This window comes from Parasteatoda tepidariorum, chromosome 9 (assembly GCF_982258835.1).
Source record: "Parasteatoda tepidariorum strain Cologne lab strain chromosome 9, Ptep-v5.0, whole genome shotgun sequence".
Classification (NCBI taxonomy): Eukaryota; Metazoa; Arthropoda; class Arachnida; order Araneae; family Theridiidae; genus Parasteatoda; species Parasteatoda tepidariorum.
The window spans coordinates 105,627,924-105,650,839 of record NC_141763.1 but is presented as its reverse complement, the minus strand read 5'-3'; the positions used below and the strand labels follow the sequence as shown (position 1 = coordinate 105,650,839).

Below are 22,916 nucleotides of genomic sequence, written 5' to 3'. Positions count from 1 at the left end.
AAAAAAAAAATATTTATTAAAATTAAAATGAGTTTCTCAGTAGTTATTACTACTAAGCATAGTAAAGACTTATTATAAGGGACCTCCAATGCCGTTCCAAAAAAATAAACTATGAGCACTAGGCAGAAATTTTTTTTTTATTGTTATTCGGTAGAATATGTTTTTTTTAACTTAATCTCTAACAGAAATCGAGGATTACGTGGTATGTTTAAACAAATCTAAAATAAGGATGTCCATGTTTTAAAATCAATGAAACTCAAGTGCATTTCGATTAAGTAACCGAATTAAAGGCACTTTCAACAGAGCCAAGATCTGTAAGTAACGAAACGAAACAAAAAAGGAAGCGCACGTGAATAAAAAATGTGAACATTTTAAACTCTGGCAATTTGATTTGTTCACATATTAAGTACTAACTCGAATTGCTATTCTGAATTACTGAAATACTACTGTAAAGGGCTAGAAACTTATTACTGTTATTAAAATACAAATGAGTTTCAACAAAATTAAAATTCTGCAATGAAATAAAATTATACATAAGAGAATTTGAATCTCCATAATATTTTGATATAAATACATATGAAATGCTTACTTAAGAAAGGATAGTGATTTTAGCACAACTCTAAAAACGAAAATATTGCAACGAAATGAAACTAAAAATGATACACACTTGCACTTATTAATGCTGACAGGGAGTGTAGCCAAATTTTTACACAGAAAATAAAGACTTTTAAAGAACTTTTCAAGCACCCAAAATATTTTTAAGCACTTTAAAAAAATAACATAATTAGAGGGTTGGCGAGTTTTTGGCAATTGTTGGTTTTATCTAGCTTTAACCGTCATGTTAAAAAAAAAAAAAAAAAAAAAAAAAAAAAAACCTTTTGACATGATTTTTGACAATTGTCAAAACATCACAATTTTGGCGTAAGGATAATTATATGCTATTATAAATCTGAAGTATTTTTAAATTACCATACATGTAAAATTACAAGTGCTCCATCAATTATGTTCCTGAATTTTATTCAAACATAAAGCTCTTTCGTTTTGAAAATTACTGCCAAAACCCAAATTTTGGTGAATAAAATATTAAATAATTATAAATAAAAATAGGTCAAATTGCAATTTATCCAATCCCTTAATTTGTTTAAGCATTGAAAATAAAAATACAAAAGAACTTATAAAAAACACTTAGCAATCATCTTGATCAATTTTAATAACTGTACTAAATATTGATAGTAAATCAACTAAACCTTTAAATTGATTGATTTAAAAAATTATTAACTCATTTTGTCTAGCATTTATATATTTTGTAAATTATTATTAGTTTACTCATCAGGAAATATATTATATTCATGATTTACAGGATATATTCGTGCACATATAAGCAGGAGTGCAGAAAAATCTCAGTCCCTAATATTTCCTTAGAAATTTTTTTTTCTATCGAAATTTACCCAAAAATTTTAACACTTCTCTCTTTTAGTACAATAACTTTTTTAAAATATTTTTCGAAGGAAAATTTATACAAGAAAAGAAATACATTTGATTTTACACAATTCTTGAAAAAAGGAGCATGCGTTAAAAATGAGTAGAAATCAAAATATATTGAAATAGTAATAGTCACACACATAAACTAATAAAAATTCAAATTAATAAATACACAAATTGACATATAATGTTTTTTAACAAGGAAAAATTTGCAAAGTGACACATTTTTGAACAATAAAAAATTTTGTAGAAGCTTTTTTCGCATGATTAGACACATTTTTCTAACCTGCACATAAGTAGTAACAACAAACATTAAAAATATAGAAGAAATTTTTTAAAAAATTAAGATCAGACAATTATTGGCGACTACTTTAGTTTTACTTCGTCTTAAAAATCTGTTTAAATTGGGGCATAAAATAATTAAAATCAATATTTATATTGATAATAATTAACAACTCATAGTTATTACTTATAATATATTAAGAGTACCATGTTATCGGAAAACCCAATTAATAATTTAAAGATTTAGGCTATTTTTTAATAAATGATGTATAATATAAATGTTCATTATACAATGTTAATTATAGTAGTATATAATGCAAATATTGTGCATGATTTAATGCATAATAAAAGGTCCCCAATGTTAACAAAAAAACTTGTTCCAGATTTTTGACATGACTAATCAAATGCCAGTTTTTGACGTCAACATCCAGCCCTGTAACTAAGATATGCGCACTAATGAAAAATTTTTCTTCTTCCTATTGTTGAAAGTTCCTCATAATAACATTTCCAAAGATCATGATAAAATATCTAGTGTCTAACAAAGAACTCTTTTCTTGATTATATTAGGCTCCACAAAAACAATTTATACACAATTTTAAAGATATTCAATATTAAGTGGCTCATTCGATTTTTAAATTTAATTAATAATTACTTTATTTAATTATGTGAAAAAATTAATTCAAAATTAAAATTTAACTATTATTTAAAAAGGTTATAGAGAGTATTTTTTGATTTAAACAAAACTTATTTATAAAAGCATGTTCAACAAAACGTTAACAAGATTAATATTATTGATCATACCAAATTTATAAAGATATATAAAGAATTAAGCAAGCTAATAAAACTCATATTACACATGTAAATTTGTGAATGGTCCCTAAAATCTTCATTATTATAATTAGTTACTTGGTTCAATATTTCTTTAATGAAAAGATTATAATGAAAATTTTGTATTAATAATTTTGAAATGTAAATAGAATGAGTTGGGGAGCTAAACATTTTTGTCAGAAGTAAATTATTACATGGTCCCTACATTCATAATATTTAACAAATCTGAGATAACTGAGTTTTTCGATTTCAATTGTTTGCAAATAAAATCATTAAGAGATTAATTAAAGTTTTTTAGAATAACAAATCTGAATTTTTTTTACATAACTCAACATAAGATTTTTGCTGCAATTAAAATATTACTTCATACTTTTTAATATCTTGCAAATCATAAAACAACTTATGAGTACCGAAAATTTTAAAAGTAATAATACTATTATTAATAAAAAATAATTAAGTACAATAAAAATTTATAAAAAATTTATGCAATTGGTCCCTCAAGTAAAAATATTAATCTTAAAATTCTCAATTTATTCTTAAATTTAATTAATGAAAGAAAGATGGAAATTTTGAACTAAACAAAACTTAATACGTAATTAGTGAATAATCCCCAAGTCAAGTTCAAAGATTCCTCTATGATAATAGAACTGAACTATAAATAGAAGACAGCGAGAAGGCCATTTACTTGCCAATGACGAAAAGGATGGCTAGTCACCAATGATGAAATTAAAAAGAGAAATAAAATTTTATAGCGCTATGAGGGAAAAAAATTTTAAAATATTTAGTAGGTCTCCGTATACGGCAAAAATTCTTGAGATTTTTGAAGTTTGATTACAGAGGGCGGAAATTGAAGATTGAAATTGATAATCTTTTGCGAATTGCAGCATATTTGCACACGAGAGTGCAAAAATCCTTCCAGGGTATCTGCTACATTTTAGATTTTCAAATTCATGACTTTTCATGACTAATTCCAAGAATTTTTCATGACTTAATAAATTTAAAAAAGCATTAGGATAACATTAATTGAAATGATAGGTATAACCAAAACTGCTATACTCTGCATCTTCATATTTATTGATTGTAAATTTAAAAAACAGAGTAAAGAAAGAGTTGAAGCAATAAAATAGCTGGAAAAAATTCAAAAGCAACTAATTTTTTTTGTTTTTTTTTCTGCAGAATCATATTCTAAACATACTTTTCTTGTTCACCGGAAAGGAAAGAAATACTCCCGATTTTTCTGTTCTCATTTCGGAATTAAAAAAAAAATTCACTAATGACTGGCTTGCTTCAGCTTGAATTTTAAATTGATAAAATAAAAAATATAAATAATAACAAAAATTCTGAAAACACAGAAGTTTAAAAGATAATTCGCTCTAGAAATGCTGTTTTTTCTTTTATTTTTTGAAAGAACTTAATAATTTTTAAGGAACGCGATAAAAACATTTTATATTTTAATAAAATATGACTGTGAGTGGGGATTTTGTTACAAATTCAGATATTCAGAACACCATGAAATTGGGGGGGGGGGATTAAAAATTACATTTTTGGGTGACCTAAATCCATGACTTTCCATGATTTTTTTTTAAAAAAAATAGTTAAAATCATGACACTTCATGACAAATTTTGTTCAATACCGAAATTCATGACTTTCCAGGTGCGCAGATACCCTGTCCTTCCCAAAGAATCCAGCTCAATATACACACATGCGGACCCGCAAGTATTTAATCAAACATGTAAAACAAATGGTGTTTTCATACTCTATGGAACAACAGTACGCCGAAATAGATTGGGGTTGAATTAATTGTGAAAACGTTGAATAGGACATTATCTTTTTGCATAATTCGTGGTGAAAATCAACATGGTAAAGAAAAAATATCCTATTTCGGAAATTAAGCACTTTTTTAAAACACCCATTGAAAAAAGCACCTTCAGGGCTTTTAAAAAACAGAAATCGAAAATAAGCACCCTTTGAAAACTCTACGCACCCTGTGCTGATTACCCAAAATAGAACTAAAAAATAAAATGAAATAGAAAACAAACATTCATCAAATACAGAAAACAAAAAAAAGTAAAAAAATAAGTTTGGATAAAAAAATCTCAATCAAATTATATTTAAATTCGAGGAATAGAAAAATTACCTTTTAAACTATCGCTTCTCTCTACCACCTTGAAAAAGATACTGAAACTTCCCGCCACCAGTGATAGGAAAAGAAAAGAAAAAATATATATAAAACAAAAATAAAAAGTGCGGTAACGAATCACAGGAAAAATAAGAAAATGTATCGATATTTTCAAGTTATCATTTGAGTAGATGTTTTTCACTGCGACATTTATTATCAAAAAAGGAATCGGCGTCAACAGATTTTCGCAAAAAAGGAATTAAAAAATGTAATTTAGGAAGAATTTTAAGTTGAAAACTTTAAAAACAGAAGAGGATGATAAGACGAATTTAAATGAATCATACTTTGAAAAAATATTACTTTTTAAATATCTGAACTAAAAGTGATTACGAAAGGGAAATCATACTAGGGCATGAATTACACAAATCATTTTTTTAAAAGTGTAATTGATTTTCTTATTAAACTTTTGGAATTATTAATGCGAGAATTGTTCCTTTAAATTTCTGAAATCAATTCTAAGGACACCCATAGAAGTATGAATACTGACAATCTAGCGCACGGACCCTAGACACTCATTACTGGACACCTGCGGCGACTTGCTAATCCGCCTAAACGTAATCATCACGTCGCTGCTTAACATAGTTCCTTTACCTGCACAAACTCACAACTAAATTGATTTTACGGGGCGCCTATACAAAAAGTACTTATCCCCAGTGTAAAAGTTGTTTTGACTAAAGAATAATTTCCTTGTGATGAAAAGTTTACATGAGTTTTTATGAAAAAAGAAATTAGAATTCTGTAAGAATTAAATCTTAAGATTAATAATAATAAAAAGAAGGATTAAGTTTCCTAGATCCGGTTGCTGCTACTGGCTTTCTGAAAAGTCATGAAAATTTATCGAAAATTACGTATGGTTTTGGAGGCCAATTTCCTGACTTACCTCAGGTTTATTTACAAATAAAGGAAATTATTTAAAGGGGGAATATACAAATGATGATAGCAATGCAGATGGATTATGATAACATACAATATGAAGTTGATAAGGGTCACTTTTTAAAAGGGGATCTTATTTTATTTACAAAATATACAATTATTTAATTTCATCATTCAAGTATGAAATTTCATCCTATAAATAAGATGGGTATATGAAAAAGTGAAAAAATTGTAGAAGAAGTAGAAGGATAATTCTTTTGAAAGTTCAGAAAAGATTCATAATTTTCAATGCTCTTTTCCAATAACTAGTAACCATCTCGTAGTGTCCTCTATTGGTTGAATTGAGAGTTATTCAGGAGCCGTAAGGTGCTTCTATCTGGTGTACAGTTGCTTTCCGGAAATTTAAGTTGAAGTCCAATATAATAATGAAGGGAATTAAAGATAAGTGAAGAAAAGAAAAACGAGATTTTTCTTGCTGCTCCGTACAGTTTAGATTCTTCTTGAGATTTCTACTTTTGAAGAAAAGAAAAAGATATAAATAATTAATATTGGAAGATTGTATTATATAGTTGGGTGGGTCGATTTTTAATGCTGTTCGGGGTCTGTATTTGTCAGATTGATGATAATAATCATATATTGGTAGCTTTTTTGAATTTCAACACTATTAATGAAAATTAAATTATTATGAAATTTTATAGCTAATATTTGAAAAGATGAGTTGATGTTTTTAAATCTTTACTAATGTTGGAATTTCTGTAATACCAGGGTGCGTTATTTAAATACCTTAGTGTTGTGTTTTGAAGAGTTCGAATTTTTTTGAGATGGGTTGTAACAACACCACCGTATATTGCACATTCATAGCTGACTATGGGGCGTAATATCATTTTATAAAGCAATAGCTTGTTTTTAATGTTTAATTTTGAGTTCCCTTACCCAAACCGGGAAAAGATCAGCAATAAACTACAAACCCATAAGCTTGCTATCTGTTCTTAGCAAAATTGCAGAAGAAATCTTCCTAAATAAGATCAGAAATCACTGCACAGAAAATAAAACCATCCCCCCCCCCAACAATTTGGATTTCAACCACAATTATCAAATACCCACCAAATATCAGAATAACGAACCTCATCCACAACGACTTCTTTAATAAAAAACACAATATTTCTTGACCTTGAAAAAGCATTCGATAAAGTAGGGATCGAAGGGCTTATACACAAATTATTTTCGCTAAAATTTCCCTACACCTTTAATTTTTTTTATAACTGTCGTTGAACAGCAGACCGAATTTTTCAGTTTGCGACTACTATGGTTCAACTACGTATCCTTGTAATTTTGAACCGAATCCAGAAGATCCAAGGAAACTCCTGGACCAAGTATTGGAAGAAACTTGCCTTCGTGGAGGGACTGTATGAAGGAACTAACCCGCATTTGCGTTACTCGGAGAGGAAAACCACAAAAACCTCCCCTGGGTAGCCTGATGGCAAGGGGATACTAATCCATGATCCGTCTACCACTAGCTTTTAGGGACAGACTGTTTCTTTCTACTTTTCTAGTGATATGAAAAAAAATTTTAATATCTTTTTCATTTTAAGAATATTTAAATTAGAAATTTCCTTAAATATGCAGGCATTTTATATAATAATCCTCTGGTAGGTTGTTATAGGTAATAAATACAATTGTATAATTTTTTACTCTGAATATTCTAAAAAGTTAAAAAATTCGAAGTTTGTTATTTTTTTAGTTTACTATAAACATATTAAAGAAACTCTATATTCAGATTTTTATGAAAAAAAAACAAACAAACTTTGAAACATACTAAACATTTTTAAAAAGAAAGATAATGTTCTTTTTTTTTTTTTTTTTTTTTTGTTTTTTTTTTGTTTTTGTAATTATAAGAACATTTAAACTCTTTAACATATATGTGTAACATATATGAAATACTCTTTAAACATATATGTGTTTTGAAGCTTATAAATAAGAGTCAACATTTTAAGTGTATCTTTCGACAGTTAGCTATACTGAAATAAATATATATGTATTCAGCGTTGTGTTAAAACTATAATAAGTCTTAAATTTTTTTAATATGTTTATTAAAACTTATCTTTCATCTAATCAAATATTATCTTATCAAAAACTTGAATCAGAGAAAAGATGTTTAGTTCTAAAAAGAACTATTTTTTCTTTTAAAAGAGATTTAAAGGTTTTAACAGAACAAAACAAAAAGTAATGGCGGTCAAATAAGGCTAAGAAGATATGGTTTTGAAATTAAAAGAAATTATTAGTCCTTATGAAATTGATCTCAAGATGGCAGCACTATACTAATTCTTGATACTTTATGAAACGTAATGATGGGCGCGTCAAATCAACACCTCCTAGTTTAGAGCCTCCTTCTTCTAGGAGGTGTTGGTCAAATGCACAACTCGAATGACAACAACAGGTCAGAGAAAATATACACCTCGGATATATATTTTTTTCTAGGTACTTCTCATTAATATGTAGTATTCACAGAAATATACTTTTGTGGTTTGTTGGTACTAAAAGATTTTGAGGATCAAAAAAAGAAGATATAAAAAAATAACCTTTTTTCGAAAATTTTTGAATAACCTTTGACCTTCGATGCACAGGTCCACAAAAAATATTTATGTCTTAACAGTTAGTGTTAAAGTAACAGAATATAAAATAATGGCCAGTACTGAAATATAATTTTATCAATGTTTTGTATTCATAAGTTGAATAAAAAATGTCGACTGATTGCTAGAGGTGTTGTGTTTCTCAGTAAAATATGATATAATTTTAAAAAGATGATGTAATTTTAATTTTTTTTAATCTCTAATTTTCATAAAATTCTTTTCACTCGTCTTAGAAGTATCATAAAGTTTCTATAGAATAACTCAGTGTAAAATCAGTGCAATTTATGTACTTAAGGCAAACTATTTAACTCTTTTTCTTCCTCTTTTTTTTTATAATCAAATTTTTATCGTCAAATAAAAGAATTTGTTCCAAAAAAATTAAGTATAAGGGATATTATGTACTTAAAGTAAAAAGTATATTTTTAAAATGAATCAGTTCACATGCTTTAACGTTCCTATTACAGAGAGCCGAGAAGAAAGCAGAGTAAATTTATGTGCTGAAAATGAATAATAATGATCCACTATCTTTTTTTTAAACACTTCCTCTCATTTGATCGTTAAGAAGGAAAAAAGCCACTTAAACGTTTTCTATTCGTAATAATCATGTTATTAAATTTTAAGATTATTTTATGAAAAGTTAATGAAATTATTCTGGTCAAATATGTCCTCATTTGCTGTTAGAAACATTCATGTTGTTCAATTTTTTAGCTAAAAAATTTAAAAAAGAAAGAGAATATTCAAACAACGTGAATAAAATCGTTATGTTTAAAACGACATTCAAAATCTGCGGAAGTATATTCCAACCAGGGCTGTGGAAGAGTTGAAGAAAATTTTACTGGAACAGGACTAAAATCCAGAAAAATTGTTTTGAGCTAAAAATTGAGTATGTAAAAAATGTAAAAGGAAGAAGAAAAAAAACGTTAAAATTTTTTTTAAGACAAATGTATATAATTGTGTTAATAAAAGTATTACTCGATTGAATATTATTACAATTATTTGAATTATCACAAATTAATTAATCCCGTTTGAAACCTATGTTGGATTAAACTATTGTAAAAGTATTCAAGAAGTTAAATAAATAATGCCAAGAAACTGAAAGGAATATATTACTATAAAACTTCATTCACTTCAATAATATGTAAATTAGAAATAGCAGTGAGTACATTTCAAGTGCTCAAAAAAAAAAAAAAAAAAAAAAAAAAAAAAAGTCTATGTTTGATAGTTTGAAACTTGTTGACTGTTATTTCTATTTTGTATATATTTAAAGTGAAGTTTTTAATCAAGCAATGTAAAAAATTGTTGAAACTATTGAAAAATTTCTATTAATGAATTAATTATTTATATTTTAATTTATAAATTCCGAAACCAAATATATTTCAATAAATTGTCGTAAAAAAATAATAATAATAATAGGCGAAAGAATCAAATGTCTTATTAAAAATAGTTTCCTAGTTGATAAATATTCTCAATATATCATTCCTTTGTCATAAATATGTGTATATGAGTGCGTTTAAGATTGATAACTTTTCTTATAATAGTTTTGTCCAAGTTCAACATTTTGTATAAATAAAAATAAGAGTGATATAATTTCTGTCTTCAGTACCGTAACTTAAAACACAATTTTTTTAAAAAGAAAACTTTAAAAGTACAAAAACAAATACTGAAATCAACAATTTATTTAATAGTAATACTCTTCTGGGCTGAAATTTTAAATGAGTCGAACACTTCAGCGCTGACGTCTCTATTTTCATTCATTAACATGGGAAATTTTTCAGCGAATGAAAAAAAAAAAAAATCTATATTTTGAAAAATGGTGTTCCTTTTTAGGAGGGGAAAAAAACTGTCAATCAGAGAGAGACCGAAATCTAGAAAAGAAAACAGATGTGGAACAGAAATTGGAATATGAATAAAATTGAAACTTCTCAGAATGGGGAATTCCCCAAGAAAACATCCGGATTAGAGTCGTTTTAAATGTCCCCAATATTCCTCATGTCAGTGGGTGGTCACCAAATCCAACAAAAGTCCCTCAATCGAAAAAAGGAATCTCTTTTAGGCCTGATGAAAAACGTTCTTATTTTTCTGGAATAAAAAAATAATCTATAATAAAATCTATACATAAATGTAATCTATAATAAAAAATTTCTACAATAAAAAATAATCATAACAATGATAAACCCCATGAAAAATAACAGTATTTGAAATAAGTTGGAATCATCCAATGAATGAGTGGGGAATTAGTACGGGAAAACTTCTCCTACAGTCAGGTCGTGTTTCAATTTAGATCATTTTTATTTTAAAAATTTTTTTATGCATTCACCTGAGCTTGATGTAATGTCGAATATAATGTATAGATACAGGGATTAGACAAAATTATTGAAATAATTTCATACTAACACATTTCTTCTGACTTCTCAAGAAATACTTAAAGTATTATTTTGTAACTTTCATTGTAATTAGGTTATGCAATTTCTCGAACATGTCTATAAAGTTTACAGAGGGATCGGCAATAAATTATGAATCAAAAAGATTGTTTCTGACAACAAAGAATATAGTATAAGCTTCTAACTTATATCAGTTACTTTGGTTATCATACGTAATAACTACACAAAATTTCGTTTAATATTCATGGAGATGTGGACATATTTATAAAGGAAAAAAAAAAATTTTGTCTTACGTTTTTTTACTGAAACAGCAGAAATATTTAATAAAATTTTGCCAATTTCTTTGAGTAATTTAAATCAATATATTAAAAATACTATTTTAAAATTTAAAAAAAAATCGTTAAAGATTGCCTAAGAAATGAGTATTTAAAGTTATCTTTTTATACTACTCATACGCGGAAAACCTTAAAAAAAAATTTTTTTCATAATTTTGTTTTCAATAGTGTTTGGTAACTTATGAAAAAAATTCGATTTGAATGTCTTCAAAAATATAAAAAAAATTATAGCCCTTGTTTTGTACTCTTTTATTGAAAGCTGTGTATAGTAAGGGCCACAATTTTCCATTTGTATCACGTAACAAAAATTTAATAACATATCATAATACTCTATAAGGGGGAGGATGATTCCATAATGTTAAAGAATTGAAAAATATAGGGAAGGAAGGAAATTGCGTTGAGGATTGCCTCCTATGTGCACTGGCTGCAACGTTTTTTGCGAAATTATAAACATTCCTTTCTAAAGCATACATATTTAGATTAATTGTTGCTAAATATTATGTGTTCTTTGCTGTCAGCAATTTGGAATGGAAGGTGTGAAATACAAATGTGCTAAATGTGATAAAATATATTCAACAAGTTCTAATTTGAACAAGAAAAAAATATGAAAATAATTAACATTATTAAATATAATCAGCTAATCTTCAATGATTTTTTTTAGATATTTACCAGAATGTTTGATGTCACAATTCTTGCTCCCCTTTCAAGCTTGAACAGAATTTCGGAAACCCTCTCTGCTGGATTTAAAAGATTTTTAAGGATCGAAAAATTCCATTCCCATTGTGTACACTACGGAGTCAATAAAAGTCAATTTATTTCTTTACTATTCTATGTTTCTTAACGCACACACACACACAAAGAAGAGAAAGTTGAATAAATAACAAAAGATGATGGAAAGAACATCGCTAAAAATTGGTTAACTCGATTTTTTGAGAAGCAAGTGCTCCATCCAACCAGCAACGTTTTATCGATATTGAGTTCATTTTCCCCTTTCGTTCGCTATCTGAATTTTTAAAAGTTCGTTTGTATTATGGAATCGTCCTGCCTCACTTGTTTATAACGATGGTTCGGATCACAAAATGTGATGCTATTAGAAAGAAAAAGATGTAAAATAAAACATGGCTTAATAGGGGTTGGTTTTATAGGGGTTATATTAATACCCTATTGGAAAAAATTCTCAAAACCAGTATCAAAAACCAGTAACCAGTAATTTAAAACCTGGTATGAAACTATACTGGAAATTTTAAAACCTGGTATGGCACCATACTGGAAAGTTTAAAACCAATATAGACCCACACTAGAAATTTTAAAACCAGTATGTATCATACTGGAAATTTTGATACCAGATTTCAAATATACAGGAAAGTGTGAAACCAGTATAAAATCGTACTGGAAATTTTGATACCAGTTTTCAAACATGATGGAAATTTCGAAACCTGTTAGAATCCATGCTGGAAATTTTGAAGTAGTTTTAAAACATACTAACTTAAATTCTTAGAAAGTAAGTGCATATTTTTCCGGAAATCTAACAGGTTTCGACATTTTCAAACTAGCTTACTTCTTTAATAATTTATTATTTTCTAAATTCTTCGTTTTTTTTTCTTGATTATATACTAATTTCCAATAATTAATTTCTTAGATTTTTATAAGAACTCTTAACTAATATATTAAGAGTGGTGAAAACGTACACTTTCTATGTACATTAATTTTTTAAAAAAATGCATATTTAAAATTATTAAAATCATTTTATGATTTTGGAGCGAAGGGAGTTTTTGAGTTAGATTTTTACACATTTTAATTATTTTAAAATCTAAGTCATCTAAGTAAAATCTAGTTATTTAAATTAAAGTAATTTTATAATAAAAGTAATTTTATAATAAAAGTAATTTTGTAATAAAAGTAATTAAACAATAAAACTTGTTTTTATTCGTTTATTTTTCATTTGCTTATTTATTATTTTATTTACAAAAATTATTTTAATCAAAGTCATGATGAGAAAAGAATATTATTAATTGCATCACTTTAAATTTTATTATAAGTTGTTTTTAATTTTTATTTATTTCTTATTGAATTTATACTAAACTAGAATTATGTTGCTCCTAATCGGAACAAATTTATCAATTCGCGAAATAAATTATTTAGTTTAGGTTTCAAACGACTTAGTAAGAAAAGAAATATGTTTACATAAATTGAAAATTGATATAAAATCTCAAACTTTTTACCTTAATCAAACTTAAATCTCTCCTTCATAAATTTATAAACTTCAGTCCGTTTTTGAAATTTGTGGTAAATAAATTTAAATCATAAAACAAAATAAACTTTTATGAATGAAATAAATAAATTTGTATTGTAACAATATAATTAATTTAATTCAATTGAAAAGAGCGATTAATGCAGAAACGAAAGGGAATCACGCAAAAGACTAGAATCGACCTTAGTCGTTCGTTAAATCTATATAAAGCTACCCACACTACGAATTTATCTTCGTTCCGTTCTTAGTTTGAACTTACAGCCAATCACATTTATTTAACTTTGTTTACATTTGATTGAGCCAGGCATGGATGCATCATGGAAAGAATGGCGGTATATTTTTCTCTTTATTTCTTGCTTTTATTTACATATTTTCTAGTTCCAGAAATGTTAAAACGTATTCTTAAGTAGTATTTATAGATTAAGTAATCAAGAAATATATTATATTATTCTTGAATTATTACTGCATGTGCTTGCATTAGGGTTACGACTTAAACTTCATTGTTTGAGAAGAAGGTATTTTTAATGTTTTTTTTCCCTGCATTTCTTAATGAGACTTTATTAGAAACACTTTACATAAATTCTCATTATTATCATGTGATCACCGTTATTAACAAATTAATTATTTGTTAAGTTGTATTTAATATTTTTAAACTTCGAATTATATTTTAATTGCAAATTATTAGGAAATACAAGGGAGATATAATTACAAGGAAGATATAATATTTAAACTATGCAGATCAATCAACTATTTGAAAGCTATATTTTTGATTTCGCACACAAGTGTACTAAAAGTGCTTTTCAGTCGCTTCACGTTATAGGAACTACTAAAATATTACATAATTGATTTCGTTTGATTATAAAAAGATTAATATTTTTTAGGCAATTATATTAATATTTAATATCAATTTAGTAATTGTGTAATTCTTATATCTTGGTGAAGACAGAGCTTAAATTATGTCATATTCAATGTTTAAAAGTTTTAATTTTGTGTTGTGTGTTTTTATTCAGTATATATATTAATTATTATAATAATTATATCTAGTTGAGTTCACACCAGTTGTGAGATAAGAAAAGTCTTCGAAAATTTAGGCTCATTTTATGCTATGAACATGTGTTGCTATATAAATAATTCGCTCTTGAGATTTAAGTTTTGTAGGCGATAACTTTTTTTCCTAATTTAATTTTCAGATATTATGTGATAAGTAAATTATCATAAAAATTAAATACTTCAAATAGAAAATGAGTATAACAAGTTGTGCTTTAAGTCAGAATCTTAAGAAAAATGTCAATAGAATGACAGAGTAAAATAATTCAAAATTTTTTATTTATATTAGTTAATAACTTGTGCCATTTGAGCTTTTATTTGTAGCTATTATTACTACTCTAACCACTATTATGTTTGAATGATTAAAGTTAACTATGATTTAAATATCAAATATATCTAAAATTAAAATGGTTTGTACTTAAATCTATAGTAGCAAGCAAGTACATTGGTCAAGATATAACATAACTATATAATTATATTTTACTATGTCTGATTTCAAAGTAAATGAACAGTGTCAAATTAGATTGATTTCAAATATTTTTGGCGGCATTTCAAACATTATTTGGTATATGTGTTATTTGCATTCTGTAAGAATCGTCGACAATAGATGGCGCTGCGAGATACGAAAAAACTTAAGAAAAGAAAAGAAGCTGGGAGGTTCTCTAGCTTGGTGTGAGAAGACTGGAATGTTCTATGATGGAGCGCGAAGTTTCATTGATTATGTGATTAATTACTATTATTTTCTATATACTTCATGTTTGTGCCGTGGCATAAGTATGCATCTAAATAAAGTCGTTTATGCCAAGAAAGGTTTATGGTGAAATCATTTCACATTGAAAAGTCTGAAAAAGAACCTGCGAAATATTACTGGCGCAGCCGCCGAAGATGATGCAGAACCAAAAACCAGGTGAGAGCTCACTTTATATTTGTAAATGTATGCTCCCATAAATAAGTAATTATAATTATTTGGGCGAAAATTATACAAAATGGAAATTAAATGTTTGTGTTCCGACATGGAACATTAATTTAGTTTACTCGTCAGAGTACGAACACGCCAGTGTTCTAAAGTGAATTCTTTTACTCGCCAGAGTACGTAGATAGCATATTTCTAAAAAGAATTTGGTTGTTCTTGTTGTTTTGATTTTCGTCCCAAATAATTGAAAATTTTATTTCATTATATTGAATTTATTGTGGTTTTTAAATTCTGTTTTGGAAATTGTTGGAAGCACGCCAGTGCATAACATATAGCGTGGTATCGTAATTGAAAATTTTGTTTGATAAAATTGAATTTATTGTGGTTTTTAAATTCTGTTTGGGGAATTATTGGAAGCAGCATAAAATATAATGTTGCAATCGTATTTCGAAAAATAAAGAATGCTGAATGATCTATTATTTATATCAACTAAGATTTATTAAACCAAACAAAAAAAAGCATAGGTTGTATCGAATAACGGAATATAATTTGGCGTCAACCAACCTTGGAAATCTCATTCTAAAACGATTGTTTTGGTTCTTTTATTTTTGTATAAAATGTTTTTTTTTTTTTATTTCTGAAAGAAGAGGCAAGTGTCTTTTAATAAGAAAAAAATACAAAACTGAGTTTGTTTTATTCTATTTGATTATTTTGATATTGAATTGTATCATTGTTGAATTTTTTTTATACATATGATATATTTTGTTTTCGTACATTTTAAAGAGAAATTTATACGAAAGTTATTTATAAATTTCTTATCGCATTTAATGATTTAAAATATTCAGTTAAAGTTTTCATTCTCACGTAGAATTTGATTTTTGTTCTAAGAATAATTATTTTGGTTAAAATAATTTTTATGTTTTGAATTTGTGAACTTGTAGGAAAGTATATATTATATCTAGTGTAAACAAAGTATTGTTTTAAATGTTCATAAGTGTTAAGGTTTATTATATAAGGTTTATTATATAACAAATCGATAACTGAATATTACAAAGTATTCTCAGTATTTTGAGGTTGTTAATTTCGTTTTGAGGTTGTCAAAAATAGACATTTTCTATAGATTTGTGAACGATGTTCATTTATGTGTTTTCTTTTAAGAAATTATTGGAATATTAATTAGGAAGTAGTCAATTTTTTCCGTTAATTTTTTTTATGATTGAGAATTATTAAATTTAAGCCATGGCATTTTTGGGAAAGGGTAAGAAGGAGGATTTGTTAACGTTGGCCACCGAATTAGAAATTGATGTGGAGCCAAGTATGAAAATTATAACACTAAAACACAAAATAACACAAAGTGACACATATGATGAAGCGTTTGCCAGAGAAATGTTTTTCTCAATTGTGGGAGAGAGGAAAAGGAAGGAAGAAATTGAGGAACAGCGAAGGAAGGAAGAAATTGAGGAACAGCGAAGGAAGGAAGAAATTGAGGAACAGCGAAGGAAGGACGAAATCGAAGCTCAGCAGAAAAGAGAACAAATGGAATTTGAGTTGAAAAAACTTGAAATTGAATCCCGTACTCAACTAACTCAAACTTCATCGCCCAATGGAAACGGACAACATAACGTTGACTTAATTAAGCTCATTCCTAAATTCAAGTTAAGGGATGATGATATCGTGATTTATTTATCTTTATTTGAAAGACAGGCTAAAAGAACAGGGATTGATTCTAAAGACTGGGTGTCATGTTTATTAACTTTATTGCCTTCTGAAATCATTCAACTAATTGGTAGAGAATCTGAAGAAAAATTTGAAGACTACGAATACATTAAGGCCATCTTATTAAAGAGATTTAAATTGAATCCTGAAAGTTTTAGAAAAAAGTTTGTGATGCACCAGAAAAGCACTGAAAAATCGTGGAGGGATTTTTGTTATGAAATCACGAATTATTTCGAAGAGTGGATTGATGGACTTGAAATCAAAGACTTTGCCAGTTTAAAAAATCTCATTATCACTGATCAACTTAAGAAAAAGGTACCTCATGAAGTAAGAGACCACCTTCTTGATGAGTGGGCAAATTTCGTTTCTCCAACCAAATTAGCGGATAAGCTTGACGAATATGACAGTGTACGTAATGATTCAAGGAAAACAACTGGAATTCCCTCAAAAGACAAAACTAATGAAAAGTGGCGACCTCGTTCTCCACCTTCAGAAAGAAATTCAAGAAACAAATCATTCTACAAACAGGGCTCATCAAGCACATATACACCCCGTAAGAGTGATGAACTACAGAGGTCGTTTTCCAAACTATCTTGTTATAATTGTGGAAGAGAAGGCCATACATCCAGATTTTGCCTTAAAAATCGGCAACCTAGAAACACTCCTACAACTGCCCAAAACAATCTAATCCAATCGTCACCACTCCCTTTAGAAAAAGAAAAACCAGAAGTGCTAACTGCCAAGATCTCTATTCCTGTCTCAAAATCCGTGGATATATCTGGAAACATAGATGATTTAAAACTCGTCAGAGTTAAATGCGGAAACGTGGTTCTAAATGGCATTGTAGACACAGGAGCCCAGATATCGGTAGTCCGCGAGAAGTTAGTCGCCGACATACCTTGTGAAGGAGAAAGTAAAATAGAGATATCTTCTGCTTTCGGAGAAAGCGAAGTCACTCCACTGAAAATTTTCCAAATGAAAATAAATGACGAACTTCATGGTAGTGTACCTATCACCTGTGCTGTTTCAAAGAAGCTGGTAACCGATTTGCTGCTAAGTTCTTCAGCTTATGAGATACTGTGTGAAAATATTGAGCTTTGTCACAGTAATCTTCAATGGAATACCTCTTCAGAGGGGGAAGACTCTAGCGACGAACCATCACCATTGAAAGAAAATACTTCAAATTGTGCTGTCATTACCCAAATTTCACAAAAAGACATTAAGAATGCAAGAATGGAAAATGACACTAAATTGGATTTTAAGACTCTTCAAGAACAAGATGAGAGTCTAGCAAAATGCTTTGAATGGGCGAAAAGGAACAAAAATGCTTATACAGTTCAAAACGAAATTCTACTTCACTCGGAGAATATTTGTGGCGAAAACATCAAACAAGTTGTGTTACCCTTAGAGAAAAGAACAGAAGTTCTGAGAATGGCTCATGAAATTCCTCTTGCTGGTCACCTCGGTGAGAAAAAGACAACTCAACGAATTAAATATTCATTCTTCTGGCCTACTATCAAACAAGACGTTAAGAAGTTCTGTGAAAGCTGCAAGGAATGTCAATTGAAGAGAACAATCACATATAAAGATAGAATTCCAATCCAACCTATCGTCAGACCAGAAACACCCTTTGAAGTATGGAGTGTTGATTGCATTGGACCGTTAGAACCACCATCCAGAAGAGGTCATCGGTTTGTGATATGTGCAATTGATTTATGCACTAGATGGGCAGAAGCCATCCCTGTTAGAGAAATAAGTGCAAAGACCACATGCAACGTCCTGATGAAGATTTTTTCTCAAACCGGATTTCCGAAAATGATTTGTTCCGATCAGGGAACTAATTTCACAGCCAAACTCACCCGATCTTTTGAAGACTTACTCGGCGTATGTCCCAGATTTTCCACTCCCGGACACCCCGAGAGTATGGGTGCTGTCGAACGATGGAATAGGACTTTAAAAGAAATGATGAATAAAAATATCCAGGAACATGGAAGAAATTGGGACCTACACCTTCCCTATCTTCTGTTTGCCTACAGGGAAGTGCCACATAGCACCACTGGTTTGTCTCCCTTCCAGATGGTGTATGGAAGACTGCCACCGGGACCTTTATCCTTATTGAAAGAGATTTGGACAGGCGAACGTAGCGTTCCAGTCACTGCATCCCGCTCAATTGAAACTTACCTACATGATCTTATCGGAAAAATAAGAAAAGCTCATGACATTGCAGCTGAAAACTCCAAAATCTCTCAAGACGGATACACATCAAGATACAACTTACGGTCTAAGGATAAGACTTTGAATGTTGGGGACAAAGTCCTCGTGCTAATCCCATCGTCATCTCACAAATTGCTCAGTACTTGGCAAGGACCAGCTACTGTAATCGAACTTACCAGACCTCACTCTGCCAAAGTCGAAATGGAAAACGGGAGTATAAGGGAACTCCACATAAATAAATTAAGGCCTTATATTGTTCGAGTGGATCATATTGGTATCATTTTCGACCAAGATGAAGACTTTGGAGATATCCACTATGCACCAGCGGATCTTATGGACAAATCTACTGAAGACTTATGGACCCACGTCCAAAATATGAAAGGTGACCTAAAATATTACCAGCGAAAGGAACTATTCAATGTGTTAAAATCATACACCGATGTTTTTAGTAGCAAACCAGGTCAAGCCCATGTCGATGGTCATGACATAAAAGTTACAGCAGACTGCAGTCCGAAGAGATTAAAACCCTATCGTGTCCCTATTTCGCTACAAGACGAAGTTGATCGCCAAGTTAAAGAATTACTAGAATGGGATCTAATAGAGCCCAGTGACAGTGAATGGGCACATCCTGTGGTATGCGTTGCAAAAAAGGATGGTAGCGTTAGACTGTGCATTGACTTTAGACTTCTGAATAGCTTCACAGTTCCTGACGCATATCCAATGAAGATCGCAAAAGACCTACTTTTTGAAATAGGTAAAGCCCACTTTATAACAGTAATCGATTTAACGAAAGGGTACTGGCAAATCCCGATGAAGGAAAGCGCCAAACCATATACAGCATTTGTCACTCATGCTGGCCATTACCAATGGAAGGTCCTTCCGTTCGGTTTAAAGAATGCTGGAAGTACCTTTCAGAAATCCATGGATAAAGTACTAGCTCGCCATAGACGCTACTGTCGCTCATATATTGATGATGTGGCGATATTTTCTAGATCTTGGGATGAACATCTCTACCACATCGACCAGGTGGTTCAAACTCTGCGAAGTGTTGGTCTAACCGCAAATCTAGAAAAGTGTGATTTCGGAAAGAGTCACGTGAAGTTCTTAGGCCATATAATAGGTTCTGGCACTCACTCTCCAGATCCTGAAAAAGTAGAAGTCATCCAAAATTTGTCTAAGCCTACCACCAAAAAGGAAGTTAGAAGTCTATTAGGGCTGGTGAGCTATTATAGAGAATATATCCAAAATTTTTCTGAAATAGTTCTACCTTTAACGAACCTTACTAAAAAGAATGTTCCGAATAATATTTCATGGGACTCGAAAGCAGAAGCATCCTTCAACAAACTTAAAGAAGAGCTGATTAAAATGCCATCACTACATACTCCAGACATCGATAAACCCTTTCAACTCTATACTGATGCGTCTGCGTTTGCAATTGGAGCATGTTTAGCTCAAAATAATGAACAAGGGAAAGAGATGCCCATCGCATTTTTTAGCAAAAAACTGAATCCTTGCCAACAACGATGGTCAACCATTGAGAGGGAAGCGTTTTGTGTCATCGAAGCGTTGAAAAAGTTTGATACTTGGATTTTCGGTGCCAAGGTACAAATTGTATCAGACCATAATCCCCTTACTTACCTGACCCGAAGTACCCTTCATGGGGCTAAACTCTCTCGGTGGGCCTTAGCATTACAACGCTACAATATGACTTTAACATACCGTAAGGGTAGTTCACATGGAAATGCCGACGCATTATCAAGGTTAACAGTTAATTCCTAAAGAAATCATATATATATATTTGTCTTAAACTCGGAACAAAATTTAAATGTCAGGGTTGTTTAAAAGAGAAAAAAAAAGTGTTTTTTTTTTTTGCATTGATAACGTGTAAAAGAAAAAAAAAAATAATAATTTTTTTTGTAATATTTTGAATTGTTTATATTTATGTTTTTATTTATCATAAGGAATATAGTTTTTTTATATACTTATATATATATATTTATGATTTTTGGGAGCTGCATATTTTGGAGCTCTCACTTGAATTTCATCACCTGAATAGAAGCTGTGTTGCTGTTTTTTTTGTTTATTGTATTTTTCAGGTTTTCTCTCTCTGTCTCAGCAGCATTGTCTCTAAGGTGACGAATGTGCTTCCTTTGGGGGGACTTGTAAGAATCGTCGACAATAGATGGCGCTGCGAGATACGAAAAAACTTAAGAAAAGAAAAGAAGCTGGGAGGTTCTCTAGCTTGGTGTGAGAAGACTGGAATGTTCTATGATGGAGCGCGAAGTTTCATTGATTATGTGATTAATTACTATTATTTTCTATATACTTCATGTTTGTGCCGTGGCATAAGTATGCATCTAAATAAAGTCGTTTATGCCAAGAAAGGTTTATGGTGAAATCATTTCACATTGAAAAGTCTGAAAAAGAACCTGCGAAATATTACTCATTCCATTTTATTTATCAATTACTTAAATATAAACCTAAGTTAATGGATTTAAATGAAATCATAATTTTATAATTAGATTGTTTAAATTTATATCTATAGATACATACACTTCACATGGTCTCCTTATTGTGCAAGTGAATTTGCATTTGTCAAACATTTCCGAGGCTTATTTAACAAAATTTATTTTGTCGTTTCAAAAGATATGGAGAAAAAAAAATTACATATCAAGATTTTGACTTATTTTAGTCAGGTTTTTGGCTATTCATTACATAATATTTCTAATCCACCAATCAATTTTCATAAAATCTGAAGAATGCATTTACACTTCTAATGTTGCTGCATTTTTTGTTGTAGCAAAACATTTTTTGTGTAGTATTTTAGATTCGAATATTACTGACAATTATTTCTAATATATAAATTAATTATTAAAAAAATTTCATTAACTGTGAAGCTTAAAAAAACAACAGTTTATTTTTTATAAACATAATGCAAACTATAGGTTTTGACAAAGTGTGAATTGATGTCAGTGTTTAATTTCTCTGTATAAACCAGGTGACTTTATTTATTTGCTCAATTGTATCAATGTTTTATTTTCCCATTCAGAGCAGTTCACTAACCTTCCTATATCAAACTGTAGTACCTCACTATACTTGTGTTAAAAATAAATCGTTGCACCATCCCGGTATACTGGGCGCAGTACAGTATTGATACTGGGTTCAATATCATACTGGAATAAATTTGATACCGGCTCATGAAACACCGGTCCCGGTATGATATTGGTTCCGGTATCATACCGGAATAAATTTGATACCGGCTTATGAAACACCGGTTCCGGTATGATTCTGGGTCTGGTATCATACCATAAGCATACCATACCATAAGCAAGAAAACGCAAAAGAAAAAATAAATTTGTTTTTAATGAAACTGTCATATATGTATTGCGCACTTTTTCCCATTAATAGTTTTTGTATTTTATATTATTCTTCGTGTGTGTATGTATATATATATATATATGTAACATAAAAAGCTTCTTTAAATCTTTTCATGTTATTTCTTTGTTATAAAACTACTCCCAATTAATTATTCCGAATCGAAACACTTTCTTATACTTTTAAAAAGTCACATCCTGTTCTTAAATCTATTTTTTGCTCAAGTATGCATAATGAAAAGTGAAGACATTTTCTCCTTTACTCTTTGTGGGAATCACTTGACCTATTTCATAAACCAAAAGTAATTTCTAAGATTTCCCTCTTTTTCCTAAATAGAGACATTTTCGGATTTTTTGCAAGGTTTTCCCTGCCGGAGAGACTGATCGTCGATGGAGTTAACTTCACTTTT

At 29.4% G+C, this 22,916-nt stretch overlaps 1 protein-coding gene across 1 annotated transcript; it reads left to right on the top strand.

Moving 5' to 3' along the window:
- Window positions 1-16,738: 16,738 nt before the first annotated feature.
- LOC122270871 (uncharacterized) lies at window positions 16,739-20,911 on the top strand. Its single transcript, XM_043050007.3, has one exon. It carries the CDS (start codon window positions 16,739-16,741, stop codon window positions 20,909-20,911), a length of 4,173 nt encoding a protein of 1,390 aa, XP_042905941.3.
- Window positions 20,912-22,916: the final 2,005 nt, after the last annotated feature.

Excerpts from the sequence above, each read along its gene's own strand:
- LOC122270871 (XM_043050007.3), top strand. The coding sequence starts at position 16,739 with ATGGAATTTGAGTTGAAAAAACTTGAAATTGAATCCCGTACTCAACTA.